At 45.3% G+C, this 16,106-nt stretch overlaps 1 protein-coding gene across 1 annotated transcript in view; it reads right to left on the reverse strand.

Moving 5' to 3' along the window:
* WTIP (WT1 interacting protein) overlaps positions 1–16,106 on the reverse strand; it is a 271,804-nt gene that overhangs the window by 48,026 nt on the left and 207,672 nt on the right. The window contains exon 5 of the mRNA XM_069216956.1: positions 2,624–2,754. Within this exon, the coding sequence (XP_069073057.1) occupies positions 2,624–2,754 (131 nt within the window). The remainder of the gene's footprint in view (positions 1–2,623; positions 2,755–16,106) is intronic.

A 16,106-nucleotide genomic window follows, 5' to 3' on the forward strand; every position in this document is an offset into this window, starting at 1 on the left:
ACGATATAGCTGAAATCCTAAAGCACAGGTATGGAAACCGAAGACAAAGAACAATGAAACACAGTTATTCCATAGAGCTCAAAAACAATATTTCCAGACAATGCAGCGACTGAGTAGAATTTCCTGATGAAAGGCTCTACCAAACATCAGATAGAAGTTGAGTTATTTTCTGATGGGAAACTTGGTCCTCTATCAGAAATGCCATCTCTAAATAGCAAGTAGTAAAACAAAAAGTGCTGATGCTCAAGAACAGGTCATAATTAGCACAGATCTACAATGGCACATCTGAAACGAAGGATACCATGAGGAGATGCTAGGACTGAACAAATGAGAAAGGTGGAAGAAACTTACTAATTCAAAGGAATAAAACATTGACTTGAAAATTGTAAGCAACCATTATATAAACCAAGAACTGAACCAGAAGATCCTCGGACCATGTAACTTAACAACTTTAATGTCTTCTTATGATAATGCTTCTCTTTCAGCCCGTGTCCAATACTCAGAGTGCTGAAGTTATCAAAAAATCTGTGTGCAGAAGCAGTTAGAGCAGCTCTCAGAAACTTAAACTGTGAGTTGCATGTTTCAGTTTTACATAAACGTAAATAGTTTTACCTCACTAACAATCTAGTAAAATGATCATCTATATCCAAATGTTAAGTAACTGACTGGGCGTAACCCACTGAGTTGCAGTCTGGCAGTGCATTAAAAATAGCACCCAATACTGTACAGTTAGTCCTTGAAAAAAAAATATTATAGCAACAGCTGTTTTGCAACACAATTATACCAAATGTATACCTGGTTGTTCAAAACAGCAGCAATAAACTGACTGGATTAGAACAACATTCCCAGGAAGGTGCTTTGCACATGCAGATAAATCCCACAAAGGTGATGTTTGTTCGGGAAACAGCCAAATAAACAGGCTTGTTTTCTAGACTATGCAGAGAGCAATATGAGACATGAAAGCATAGTCGAGCACTTATGAATCCTCATAAACCACGGTTTTAAAAATCTAAGTGTCAAGCCCAGAAAAAATGTCTGTGGACCAAGAGTGTTTTCCAAATTAGGTGTGTGTGAGTAGCGCTACTAGTTATCTGAAGTGAAGTTCATGTGGATGGGATATTTTATTGGAAATTGTACTTTCTTAATATGGCTGCTTTTCGAGCACTGCCCGAGGCCCACACTTTTCATTTGAGGTTGCTTTGGCCAGCTGGTGTGACACTTCTGCAACAATATGCTGGTGGGGCATATTCTGGAACATATGGTGCCAGATGTGTATCTGCAGTGGAAGGCAGCGGCTAAAGAATCCCTGGATCCTTCAAGGATGAATCCATAATATGACCTTTCACCCCAGTTTACTGAGGGGAGACCGAAACAGAAGTCAAAGAATTAGCAGTAAGAAAAAGGGCACCAATTTTGAGGACCAGGTGATGGTAAATATACTCAGAAGCATAACAGAGCACTGTATGTCCTATTCCTCTTCTGCATACTTACACCAAGTAACTTGCCCGCAGGGGCACAGCATTGCTTCCTAGGAACTTAAGTCGAGACAACATGAAAATTCACTTTAGGAAGCATAGCGTCCAGGGAGAACTCGAATTACAGAAGAATTCAGCATTTTCCCATTGTTTCCTCAGAAAATGTTGTAAGGAGCGGACAGGAGTTAGGGGGCGTGTAGTGTTACTAACAAAATATATATTTTTTTCATTTTGGGGCAAAAAGAACAAACATGAAAGACAAAAAGTATCCCCGAAGCCTTGCGTGCCAGGTTAAAGCATGACATGCATACTAAATATGCACGAGCGAACACAAGAAGTGAAGAAAAGGAAAATGAAGGGGAAATGCCTCAAATACATTGAAAACGTTGGAATAAAATGCTACTGATTACAAACATTCTGGAAAAGAAGCCCTCGTGTCCCAAATCCCTTCACTTCAATAGAAAAGAAAGGTAGAGCTTTAAGTTCAGCATATTAAGTAGGACAGGGAATGATGTGTGCTGGCCTCTGATGCTCTCGAGTTATTTCCCATCTGCAATGCTCATCCCTTGCTGCGAGGCTGCTGCACCACCAATGGATTGCCCTATGCCAGTGGTGCTGGCTTCCCTCCAAAATAACAAGCTGGCAATACACCACATCTGTGAGCACAAGCACCCCTCTCTCCCACGTCTCAAGTTCCCATTCAAGATGGGGTAGGAGAAGACAGAGTTGCTCTTCAACTCAACTCTTTTTTTGTTTTTTTTGTTTTTTTTAAAACAAGTCATAAAACCACTATTATTTTAGTACGCAATTACAAAAAATAAATCTTCAGCACGTGAAACATTTCATATAAAGATTTATAAACAGCGTTTCCAATTGAACATCCTGTCTTTGCCTGAGACCTGATGCAAATGCAACTTGCTAGTGTGGTTCCTTATTCTCGGGAGACCTGAGAATACACTTTAAGGGGCCGCACGATTCGAGAAACATTACAATGTCATTCGGATCCCAGGCCCTTTAGCTGTCCTTGCGCCTTTCCAATATTTTCAGTTGGAACAAGTCAAATCCATTTCCACTATTTAAGGACTCGATTTTAAAAATGCATATGCGTTCTGTTCTTTATTAAAATAGCAGGAAGTTGGCGTGCTTACGTGTGATAATCCTTAACGCAGTAAATACTGTTGTCCACATCCACGGTGAAGGGGACGCCGTCCAAGCACTCATTACACGTCAGACAGCGGAAGCAGCCCGGGTGGTAGGACTTCCCAAGAGCCTGGAGAATCTGTAAAGAGATAAAGCATGGAATATTTCTAGGCAAGGCTTGTCATATTCAACTTACAACCATGCCCTGAAAGTCTATGTGTGCAGCTCCATGAAAAGGGACTCCTTTTGGTAGAGAGGGTTTCACATTCAAGAGATAATTCTAGCTTAGTGCAATGAAAGATACACTAATGTCTTCACCGCCACTTTCATCTCCCACTAGAGGGCGTTTTCCAGATTTCTTTTTTATCTTTGCAAATGTTCAGGACCTGTAGTGTGGAATCAAAAAAGTGCAAGAACGGGCAATCTGACTCGGTTCAGGCGATTACACAAAAAAACCTGGCAAGTATCACCACATGCATGGATCAGAGAAGGAGAGTTTGCTGTGCACACATGGGCCGAAAACTGAGATCCAAGTGAATAGAGAAAGGGCTGAAACGAACTCTTTGCACCTCTACTTGGCCTCAAAACCTTGGAACAACCCTGCCCCCCTAATCCCTCCCCCAGCCCAGCTAGTTTACTTTTGGATTATCTTGGATATGCAGCTTTTCCTTTGTGCCCCAAATTTCTGCCCTGATCAAGGGGGTTGATCTGCAACGTTCCTTTAAATTGTTTGTTTCCCCCAAATTGGCCACTGTGTGGATCTGAAGACAGTTCTGGCCACGACCCTGCTTGGCAACTTAATGCCATCTACTCACGTCTCCCAAACTGACAAACTAAACAAGTACAGCAAAGCCAAAAGGTCTCATGGATAAAAGAGCAAATGGCTTTGGCAATGTGTTTTTGCCATGTTGTACACTAGTGTGGCTGCAGTTCAGCATGGCTAAAAGTTGCGGTGTGGAGTGTCCTAGAGTGGAGTGTGTGAGAAGAGTAGTGTACAGTGTCACAGACTAGATGTGTTGGAGTGGAGTGTCAGAGTGAAGTGGGGGGGGAGTAGAGTGCAGTATGCAGAGTTGAGTGCAGTGGCGTAGAGTGCAGTTGTGCTGAGTGCAGTGGGGTAGAGTAAGCTGGAGTGGATTGCGACAGTGGGGTGGATTTGATTGGAGTAGACTTGGGTGTACTGGATTGGGTAAAGTGGGTGGATTGAGTGGAGTGGGTGGAGTGGGGTGGATCGGTTGGTTTGAGGTGGGTGGAGAGGATTGGAGTGATAGGGGTAGGGTGGATTGGACTAGAGTAGGGTGGCTTGGAGTGGGATGATTTAGAGGGGGTGGATTAGACTGACTCGAGGGGGTGGATTTGACTGGACTCGAGGGGGTGGATTGAACTGGACTGGAGTGGGGTGGACTGAAGTAGGGTGGGATGGGATAGATTGGAGTGAGATGGGATGGAGTGGGAAGGGATGGGATGGATTGTGGTGGGATGGGATGGGATGGGTTGGAGTGGGCTGGGGTGGATTTGAGTGGGGTGGACTGGAGCTGGGTGGTTTGGATTGGATTGGAGTGGATTGGACTGGAGTGGGTTGGCTTGGATTGGAGTGGACTGGATAGGAGTGGGATGGATTGGAGTGTGGTGAGCTGGATAGATTGACCTGAGTGGGTTAGACTGAACTGGGGTGGGGTGGATTAGAGTGGTGTGGATTGGAGTAGAGTGGATTGGAGTGGATTAAAGTGGGGTGGGATGGAGTGAGATGGGATAGACTGGATTGGGGTGAAGCTGACCGAAGAGGGGTGGATTTGGGTGGGGTGCATTGGAGTGGGGTGGACTGCAAGGAGGTGGGTGGAAAGGAGTTGGATGGACTGCATTGAGGTGGGGTGGTTTTGGAGTGGATTGTACTGAGGTGGGGTGGAGGGGAGTGGATTGGAGTCGGGTGAAATGGACTGAGTTGGGTGGATTGGATTGGAGTGGGGTGGAATGGATTGGCCTACAGTGGACTGGAGTGGAGTGGAGTGGAGTAGACTGGACTGCAGTGGAGTGGACTGAGCTAGGGAGGCTTGGGTTGGGATTGATTAGATTGGGTGTGAGTGGATTAGACTGAGCTGGATTGGGGTGGGATGGATTGGAGTGGGGGAGAGACTGGAGTGGGGTGGGATGGATTGCTATGGGGTGGATTGCACTGGATTGGAATGGGGTGTATTGGATTTGGGAGGACTGGATTGGAGTGGCGTGGATTCCATTGGATTGGAGTAGCATGGACTGCATTGGATTGGAGTGGGGTGGATTGAATTGGAGTGGGGTGGATTGAATTGGAGTGCGATGGACTGGACTGGAGCTGGGACAGACTCTTTTCGACTGGAGCCAGACTGGAGCCGGGGCAGACCATTTTAGACTGGAGCAGGGCAGACCGTTTTGGACTGGAGCGGGGCAGATTTTATTGGACTGTAGCGGGGCAGATTTTATTGGACTGGAGCGGGCAGATTTTATTGGACTGGAGCGGGGCAGATTGTATTTGAGTGGAGTGGGGCAGACCATTTTGGATTGGAGAGGGGCAAATTGGAGTTGAGCAGATTGTTTTAGATTGGAGTAGGACAGATTATGTTAGACTGGAGTGGGGGACTGGAGTGGCGCAGATTGTATTCGAGTGGCGTGAGGCAGATTGCTTTGGGTTGGAGTGGGGCAGATTATGTTAGATTGGAGTTGGGATTTGAGTGGGGGAAATTGCTTTGGACTGAGTGGGCAAACTGAAGTGGGGCAGATTATTTTAGATTGGAGTGGGGGATTGGAAAGGGGTAGATTAAGTAAAATTGGAGTGGGGCAGATTATGTTAGATTGGAGTGGGCCGGAGTGGAGGATATTGTTCTTGGCTGGAGTGGAGCAGACTGTTTTTGATTGGAGTGGGGCAGCTTGCTTTGGGTTGGAATGGGGCTGATTGCTTTGGGTTGGAGTGGGGCAATTTGTTTTGGATTGGAGTGGAGCAAATTGGAGTTGAACAGATTGTTTTAGATTGGAGTAGGCCAGATTATGTTAGACTGGAGTTGGGGCTTGGAGTGGGGCAGATTGTATTTGAGTGGAGTGGGGCAGAGTGGAGTGGGCCAAACTAGAGTGGGGCAGATTGTTTTGGATTGGAGTAAAGCAGATTATGTTAGATTGGAGTGGGGGATGGGAGTGGGCCAGAATATGAAAGACTGGAATTGGGCAGATTGGAGTGGGGCAGACTGTTTTGGACTGGAGAGGGGCAGATTCTTTTGGATTGGAGTGGGCAAACCAGAGGGGGGCAGATTGTTTTAGATTGGAGTGGGGCAGATTATGTTAGATTGGAGTGGGGCAGATTGCAGTGGAGGAGATTGTTCTTGGTTGGAGTGGAGCAGACTGTTTTCGATTGGAGTGGGGCAGCTTGCTTTGGGTTGGAGTGGGGGCAGATTGTTTTGAGTTGGAGTGGGGCAGATTGCTTTGGTTTGGAGTGGGGAAGATTGTTTTGGACTTGAGTGGGGCAATTTGTTTTGGATTGGGGTGGTGCAAATTGTTTCGGATTTGAGTGGGGCAGACTGGAGTGGGCAGATTGTTTCAGATTTTAGTGGGGCAGATAGTTTTGGATTGGAGTGGGGCAGATTATGTTACACTAGCCGGAGGCAGATTGGAGTGCAACAGATTGTTTAGGATTGAGTGGGGCACACTGGAGTGGGGCAGATTGTTTTGGATTGGAGTGGGGGAGACTAGAGTGGGGTAGACTGTTTTAGATTGGAATGGGGCAGATTATTTTGGACTGAAGTTGAACAAATTGTTTTGGACTTGAATGTAGCAGATTGTTTTAGGTTGGAGTTGGGTAGAATGTTTTGGATTGGAGTACAGCAGTTTGTTATGGATTGGATTGGGGCAGTTTGTTTTGGATTGGAGTGGGGCAGATTGTTTTGGTTTGGGCTGGGGCAGATTAGATTGTTTTGGATTGAAGCAGACTGTTTTGGATTGGAATGGGGCAGATTGGAGTAGGGCATATAGGAATGGGACAGATTGTTTTAGATTGGAGTGGGGCAGATTGTTTTGGGTTGGAGTGGGGCAGATTGTTTTGGGTTGGGCTGGGGCAGATTAGATTGTTTTGGATTGAAGCAGACTGTTTTGGATTGGAATGGGGCAGATTGGAGTAGGGCATATAGGAATGGGACAGATTGTTTTAGATTGGATTGGGGCAGTTTGTTTTGGATTGGAGTGGGGCAGATTGTTTTGGTTTGGGCTGGGGCAGATTAGATTGTTTTGGATTGAAGCAGACTGTTTTGGATTGGAATGGGGCAGATTGGAGTGGGGCATATAGGAATGGGACAGATTGTTTTAGATTGGAGTGGGGCAGATTGTTTTGGGTTGGACTGGAACAGATTGTTTTGGGTTGGAGTGGGGCAGATTGTTTTGGACTGAGGCAGATTGTTTGGGGTTGGAGTTGGGCAGACTGGTATGGGAGAGTGTTTTGTATTGGAGTGGGGTGTATTGGCTGAAGTGGATTTGACTGGGGTGGAGTAAATTGGATTGGGCTTGATTAGGGTGGATTAGATTGGCGTGGGATGGATTGTGGTAGGATGAACTGGGATGGTGTGGGTGGGTGGGGTACAGTGGGGTGTATTGGAGTGGGTAAGATTGGAGTGGGGCAGATTGTGTTACGTTGGAGTAGGGCACATTTAGCTAAAGTGGAGTAGAGCAAATTGGAGTTCGGCCAAGTGCTATGGAATGGAGAGGGGTGAACTGCAAACTGGAGTGGGGCAGATTATTTGGGACTGAAGTGGGTAAACTGTAGTGGGGAAGAATCTTTCAGATTGGAGTGGGGCATACTAGAGTGGGGCAGAATGCTTTGGACTGGAGTGGGGCAGCCTGGAGTAAGGGCAGATTGCTTTGGACTGAGTAGGGAGGAAGGCATTGGATTACAATGCTGGGGGGAGTTGGAGTGGGGCAGATTGAAGTGGGCAGATTGTTTTGGACTGGAGTTGTTTGGGAGCATTGGAGTGTGGTGGATTGGACTTGGGTGAGTGGTTTGGATTAAAGTGGGGTGAATCAGATTGGTCTGGTGTCGATCGGATTAACTGTGGTGGATTGGAGTGGGGTAGGATGGATTAGGGTGTACTGCACGATTATGTGTTAGAGCATCATTTCAGAAATTACACATAAGAAAAGAACAATGTTGCTCTGCATTATTTAGAACAAGATAATCCTCATCTTTTTGAGAACAGCTACCAGGAGCACACAAAAAAGAAAAAAAATGAGTAAAAAGGGAGAAAAATTGCAAATTAAAAGAAAGTTAAATATAGAAAATAAATCTTTGCAGTTTTGTTTGTCCTGCTGAGCATATTTTCGCTAGTAACATGCCTTCTGTTTGCATGGCACAAAAGTTTAAAACAACAAAAAAGTACCTCAATCACGTAGGGAGCAATGGACGGGCACCGATTTAAGTTGAATCAATCAGTGCTTGGTCCCTGCTCCACAGAGAGGAACGGAAATGATGCTTGGCCTGCAGTGACTAATTACGAGGCTGTAAAGAAGAGTGCCACGCAAGCCAACAAATGGTGCGTAACAGGTGGGCTCCGAGCCCTTTTCTTTTTGCTAACAACCATGTCTCACAAGCAACAGGCATATGCTGGTGTATGCTCTCGTAGCCTCAACTCAAAAAAAAAAAAAAAAAAAAAAAAAAAAAAAAACTACAAATGTGACCACACCTGCACTGAAAAAGCTTCACTGGCTCCCGGACATGGAAGAGGTCACCTTCAGGGTTCTCATTACTGTTCACAAAGCCTACTGAGAAACAGCTCTAAACACCTTTCTTCACTAGTCCCTAGCTACTCACCAACAAGGAACCATCGCTCATTGACTAGATGCATCATCACCCAACTGGCTCAAACACTGAGCAGCTCCCCAACAATCCAGAGACCTGAGATTTGGAATGTCCTTAACCCAAATCTGAGAACTAAACTACACACATCCCGAGAAATGGCTAACCAACTTGTCTCCAACTATACTTCCCCAGCTAGGGGGTCACAACTTAAGAAAACAGAAAAAGGTTCTACTTCACAGATCAGACTAATGACCTGGTAAAAAACATTTGTTCTTTTTTCAACCTCGGCACTCAGAAATAACTGAAAAAAAGTAAAACAAGATTTCCAAATACAAAATATATATGCACATTTATAAAAGCTATCTTGATATTCACTTATATATTCATACTTAGAAGCCCCTTTGAAATAAAAATGTTCTTTTGGATGGAAAGCAAGTCATGTACATTTTAGGAGGGCCAGTAAAGAATTCCTTCTCATCGCTGATCATGTGACAAACTTTCTTGCCTCTTTCTGCTGGTTATGAGATGAAAGCCTAGCAAAAACATGGCTGCTACACAAGCGCCTCCTTTTATATTTCCTAAATAGGTTTAAACACCTGTACACACAAACATGCTCCTGTTGAGCTTGGTTTTGAATATTTTCCTGACACTCTTACTATAGGCCATTTGGTATTTATATAATGCACATATCCTGCAATTATGGCCTTTTACCTCTGTGTGTTGCCAAATGACTCTAGGCTGTCTAGAAAATGAGCTTTTGCACAGCTACACACCGCCAGGTAGAGCATGCTGCCACCAAGCTCTGGGGGCAAATGGACTAGGGCTTAAGATATAGTTCAGGGTGAGTTTGCAGTATTCCGTTGATGGTGTTGTGTGAACTGAAGTTTGATTTATGCCTATACGTGTAAGCTTAAAGAGTGCATCTGTGATGGGTAAATTGACTTTTGAGGAGAAAGGGGCACGCAGAATACACAAAAGAAGAAATAGGGTCCTTCAAACAACACTTCAACTGAAGACCCACCACACATTAAGTGAAAAGGGCTTGCTAGACCAACCAACAGGGTTGCCTTCGCAACTGAACCCTAAAGTTATTGAGTTCCACAGCACCGCAGCTTGTCATCAACGCATTATCTATTTGAGAAAATATGTAGAAAAATGTCTTAGCACTAAATTACTGAAGACTAAGCTATCCACTAACTCACATCCTCAAATCTGGCACTGCTTCAACAAAACATACAAAAATTCACAACCTAAACAGTCCAGGATCCAACAAAGGGCATGATTCTGCAGCAATTCTCCCATATTTCACACTGCCAACTACTAAAATGAGCACATTCCACCAAATTGGCTTTCCCACTATCCAAATGCAGACATTCTGACCTTAACTCTTAAATCTCAACTTTTCCATACCTCTTGAACATCTTATCACAGCAAGTGAAGTCACAGAAGAACTAGCTAAACCAATCGGCAAATGGCGCTCTGTAGGCTCGCTTGCCAACCAAAGGGCATTATCCACGAGCCTCTAACTTGCAAAACTGCTCAAATTCTAGATCTTAAACAGTGCTCATACACCTAAATTAAAATGTTTCTCTGCACAGCTCAAGTGAGATGACCTCTAACAAAAATCAGCTGATTCTGCATTTGACCAGAACAGAATCAGTTGCGCTGATCCTAAAACCATAAAATTACAACCCCCATAGGCACTCGCATTCTACTGCTCATAAAACCAGCGATCAACACAGTAAACCATAGCTCAGTTCTTTCTTAATCCACAATGGGAGGCATTGAAAACAACAGTGTAAAAGGGGGCGGGGGCACACCAAAATAAAACTCGAGTCTCTCATAACCTCACCAGAAGTGTTGGGTGAGAGGGATCGTGTGCAATGTCACTGGTGCTCATGAAAACCAGTCCAATACTTTCGAATAGAACTGGTGCTATATAAAGTTGCAACTAAATAAATAAAGGCATTGCCAAAGACCACACCAAAGACAATGGTACACTATACCACCTATTCACCTACCTAGGATGTCTAACCTGTGGTTGACTAAACATACGGACATTGATTAAGATTCCTTTAAGCAAGCTCTGGACTTCTAAAGGCACTCCCAATTTCCCTATGTACTTGTGCTTTTTAACCATCTTGACTTGATAAGTTGGAAAGACTACATCAGCTATGGGGTTCGGGCCATACCTGTAAGGTATATAAGATATGAGATGACCATCATAAAGTGCCAACATGCCCCAAGATAAGATCCACTACAGGACTGTGAATTTACCTAATGTTACTGGATAACAAAACAGTGCAACACATACATAGTCGAAGACTAGAAAACAGGGCAAGTAAGATACAGAAATGAGATTACAAGTCTTTTGGAGAGTGGAACAAAGGTAGTCAAGGCAGATAGACACATGGATACTTCAATAAGGAGCTTGATGGCAATGTAAAGCAGGCTGAGAGGAGGATCAATTAGAATCAACTACTATGTGCTCAGTTACATTCTGAACAGGGCATCAGGCAGGCCACAGCTACGCTTGCTTGTATAATAAAGCCTTAAAGAGTGGCTACAAACTCGGAGTTGATAATGAACAGATGGTGTGCAGTTTTGTGACCACGTGGTGGCAACAATCTAGACTCCTAGAATTTTGGATGGTGGAGGCTATGGGCAAAAGAATGAGGCTATAGGAATGCCAAATCAACTGGTTAGAGAGGATGAAAAGTGGAATTCCTTCTTTTATTTTCAGGGTGACCTTGACTTGAAGCCCCTTTCGGGACAGGAGAAGCTGCTTCTGTAGCTGACATATCTGTGCAGCCTCTGTCAGAGAAGAACTACTTTGTCACATCAGCAAACCCACAATGTAAAGTCAAAAGCACAGTACAATCATCTGAGAAAGTTGCAACCCTGTATTGATTACATGGCGTTCACAGGAGGGCAGATGCTAAGAAAAGAAAAATGTCCTAAGAGTATGCAAATAGGCCTCGGGAGCCTGGAAACTAAACAAACATAAGGATTGGTGGTAGAGCGGACGCTATTGAATATGCCAAAACTGACAGAATGTGTAACAAAATCGTTTAATGTTTGAGAACATCATAACCAACCAGTGTGACAGGTGGGTGCACCGTTTGTCTATGTAGACATAGCTATGTATAAAATGATACCTTTGCAAAATGTTAGGTGGTCATACCAGAGCAAGTACAGCAACTGTTAGGGCTGGCCTTTGAGATAGCTTTAACTGTGAGGCCAGTCCAATGTTTTAATAATAATAATAATAATAATCATGCATAATATACGTACATAGAGGGGCTTTTGGTGACCAGGCTTAATCCACTGGCTTATGTAATTGTCATTCACATTCTGCTTTCACCCATTGACTATTCATTTTATGTGCACTTCAGATGTCCACTTAGAAGGTGATTTATTTCCCATCTCCTTTTGAAGCTGGGGTTTTAAAGTGACATTGTATCATTGTAGCTGCCCTTGTTTTGATTAACTATGTGAGTGGATGTTTATTCTAGTCTTCTTCACAAATAATAATAATAATAATAATAATAAAAATAATAAAATGCAAGCCTCAAGTGAAAGGGGGTCAAGGGAGTGGTGGCGGGTTTCGCCCAGATTCCATCATTCGACCCACTGGCCACCTACTGAATTTGGGCTGCGAGGAAATACATCTCAAAAGAAGGAGTGCCCAGCCCTCCCTCTCCCGTGGGCAGTTGCAGTTTCCACAGTGCACTCTGGTGACCGCTTCCCCAAATAAGTTTGATAAGCAAGGAGTCAAGAGCTCGAAAAAAGGTGTGCAGTGGAATCACTGGGATGCTGGGGAAATATTACAGGAGGCGGGGTAGAATTACCATTTATGATAGTGCAATTCTTCCCATGATGGGCAGGGGTGATTTGGTCCAGAAAGGTACCAACGACTTAAATGATGCCAGAACATGGCGTCAATTGCCATAAATATCCTCTGGGGTATGATGGAGACGCATACCCAAGTATCTTACTGCTGAGTTTTACCAGGTAAGAGAAACACTGTCTATTGGGGGCAAGTTGTCATGTAATGGGTAGATAGAGGACTTAACCCAATTTACTCTCAATTTGGGTACTTAGGCAAACTGTTGTAATATAGATTGAATGGAGACAGGGGCACTCTGGCATTGCAGAGCTAAAGAAGAATGTTATTTGTGTAAAGGGATACGACTTGTAGAATGTCCGTGAGTGGGCTACCCCAATCAGTCTTGTCTCGGACGAGTCAGATAGCTAGTGGTTCCATAGCCATCGCGAATAATAGGAGGGAGAGCAGGCATCCCTGATGTGTGCCACGTTCCACTGGAAAGGCTTCCTAAATGAAGCCGCCCACTCTGACTCAGGAGGTTGGGTTCGGCTATTAAAGTTTAGAATAGGCCAATAGTCGATTCCCTATGCCCATACGCATAAGTACAGAGAAGAAGCAAGTCCAGTCGACGATGTTAAACGCCTTCTCCATGTCCAACACCAAGCAGGTCTAATACGGATAAATATCCTGTACCTGGTACTCACCGTGAAAAGGTTCTGGGAAGTACTGTGCCTAGGGACAAACCCATTTTGGTCTGGGTGGAAGAGGTCTGGAAGAATCTGGGTGTAGCGAGCGGAAAGTATCCTACCTAAGATCTTATAATCAGACTCCAAAATAACAACAGGATGGTAAGAAGCTGCGTCGGTCGGGTCCCTGTGAGGCTTAGGGATAGGTACTAAGAGATTCATGTAATGAGAGCAGGAGTTTGTTTATCTACAAGGCTTCATTATACAGGTCTGCATGGCGTGGTGCAAGAGTGTCAGCAAATTCCACTGGGAGGCTGTCAAGTCCAGGTGTCTTACTCCTGGCTATATCTTGGATCACCTGTTTTACACCTGCAGATGTTATAATCGCATCTAGAGCATCACGTGTAGTTGTGGTAATACTCAGCATGACAAGAGTGGAGAAGAATGGTTCAATAGCACTATTCCTGTCATGACGAGGCACCTATTAGATCGTTGAGTAAAAGCTGCAAAACTCAGCTAAAATGTCACACTGTGTGCGAAGGATCGGACCAACAGAGGAGCGGAGCTCTAAAACAGGATTACACCATTGTTCCTGGTGGATAAACCAGGCGAGGAGCCACCTTGATTATCCAAATTCATGTAGGACCTGGCTTTGTATGCGTAAGGTTGAAACAGTGCAGGCGTTCAATTAAGGAGGCATGATTCTCCTTAGCCGCCTCAAGCACAGGGCAATAGGAGGCATCCTGTTCCACCTGGCGCTCCAATAACGGCAGTCGTTATACTTCCTCAGTGATTTCTTTGTCGATAGTACAACACACTCCCATCACCCCCTGGGGGCAAACTCTCCAGGTGACAATGTTGAAGGCATCCCACTCAGGACGTCTGTTTGAGGCGATGTTGGTGTTCTCAGTGAAATAGTTGCAAACGTGAGTTCTTTGGGAGTCTCGGAATGCTGGATCACCCAAACATTCTTGGGTCAAGGGGGAATGAGAGAGGAAGGGGTCCCCTAGTGGACATCCACTATGTGGGCATCATGATGACACCACCCGGCCTAGATAATCTGCTGTGTGGAGGGACGAGACAAGAGACTGTGAACACATTATGTGAACACATTATGTGATCTAGGCGCACAAACAGGTCATGTGGTTAAGGGACCTTCCAGCGTCTACCATTCACCATTGTCACGTCCAGTTCACTAAACTTTCTGTCTGAGTATGGGGGGGGGGGCGCAGAGTGGAGGTCCAGAATGCAATTACAGTCACCCCGAGTATCCATGGTAGGTGTGTCTTATGTGCTAAGTGGTCTGAGAGTGTTGCCCAAAAGGAGTCTTGGTCTGTACTAGGGGCAAAGATGCTGCCAATTAAGAAGGGGGAGCTGTTACGTTGCACCTCAAGTACCACAAAGCATCCTTCCTTAGCGACGACTGTGGTGACAGTATGTCCCAATCCATATTAATGCCCCCCTAGCTTATGCTGAGAACGTAGTGGCATGAATGGTATCTTGCCACATTTTCCAAAGACTAGGCAGCTCTTCACTGGTATTGTGTGTCCCTTGAAGGAATATTTTGCATGGATTATGCAGTTTAAGGTAGGAGTAAATGGAATATTGCTTCAGTGCCGTGTGCATACCTTTGGTGTTGAGGTTGCGGAATCTAGTGCAGGACAGAGGTCCCCTGTTGTGGACATTAAAAACATTAAGATCTTTGGGTCAGCTGTGTGTGTGTGGGGGGGGGGGTGGGGGGGGCAGTGTAAGGCCTCTCCTGCATGCCTCTCTCGCCACAGTGAGAACAAAGTGTGTGTAGCGCATGCCTCCTTGGAATGGGTGCGGGGAATAGTGAGGAGTCTGGAAAGTTGTGGAACTGAGAAGAAACCAGGCCTACCGCAACAGGTGGAATGCACAAACTGAGTGTTGAATCATGGTAAATATATAGCGTCGGGGTGGTGGCTACCTTGGTTGGGCGTGATGTGCTGCTCAATTAGAGTGTTGTAGTTAAGGCTAGGTTGCTAAGGACGGCTGAACCTATGCACATTAGGGTGATACTAGGGAGGTTAGAACGAATGTAGACAGTTATGAAATACACCATCATGGAATTACCACATCTCCCTTACAGAGGAGCAGGAGAGTAAAACTATTGTCTCTGCAGTCTGTGGTGTCACCAATGGGAGGGCTGAGGAGGGCGGAACAGAGGCTGGAAAAGAGTCTGATTCACAGTCCGTGGAGAAAAAATGGGGTCGGCTATCAATATTGGACAGGGGATGTCTCGAACCCCAGGTTTGCAGCGGCCTCAAGTGCTTGAGGGCAGTCTTCAATAATTTGCTCAAGTCCCGGCCATTTCAGCAGTGGTGGTTTTGATTTGGAGGGTGAAGGACACGTGCCCGAGCATGTGGGTTAGGGAGGTCTAGTGTAACCCTTTCTCGGCCGAGGGAGGGAAGTCCAAAGTTATTTTCAATGTACTCTCATATTGTATCAGGGTCAGTGAAGAAATAGAATTTTCCTCCAGAGATAATCTTAAATTTAGGGAGGTACAACAAACACTACTGAACTCCGGCCTGTCTGAGGCACTTCTTGGCCTCCAAGAAAGTGTTTTGCGACCGCTGGATGGCAAGGGTGCACTGCGAGAAGACAATGATGTGTTTATTTTCCAGGAGGAGAGAGACATGTACGCAGCCCACACGAAGGATGGCATCTCGGTTGCCGCAGTGAAAAAGCTTGGCCAACATAGGTCGTGGCTGGGCCCACAGAGGGGGCCGCCGTGCTTTGACCTGGCGACCTCGCTCCAGCGAAAAAAAGGCGGTGAGGTTGGAGGTGAGGAAGAAAAGTGAAACTAGGGGTCAAATAACTACAGGCGGTCCCTTTCTTCCATTCCCTCTGGAAGGCCGAGAATCTAGATATTGCTTCTCCTGGAGCAGCCCTACGGATTGTCAGTCCATTCCTCAAATATGTGGGCTGTCTCCTGGAGATCATGGATGGCCTGCTGATTGTCCAAGGTTCAGGGCTGAATCGCAGCTGTCTTTTCCCCATCGGCAATGCGGTCTGCAAGTTTGCGATGTCCGTCTCTAAGAAAGCTTAACTCTGTGACCATTGATCCCAATGCACTCTCCATTGATTTGTGTAAGCTTTCTATTGCTGCAAGAACTTGATCTAGTTTGTCCTGCGGAGGTTTCAGGGGGCTG

This window comes from Pleurodeles waltl, chromosome 12, assembly GCF_031143425.1.
Source record: "Pleurodeles waltl isolate 20211129_DDA chromosome 12, aPleWal1.hap1.20221129, whole genome shotgun sequence".
Lineage (NCBI taxonomy): Eukaryota > Metazoa > Chordata > Amphibia > Caudata > Salamandridae > Pleurodeles > Pleurodeles waltl.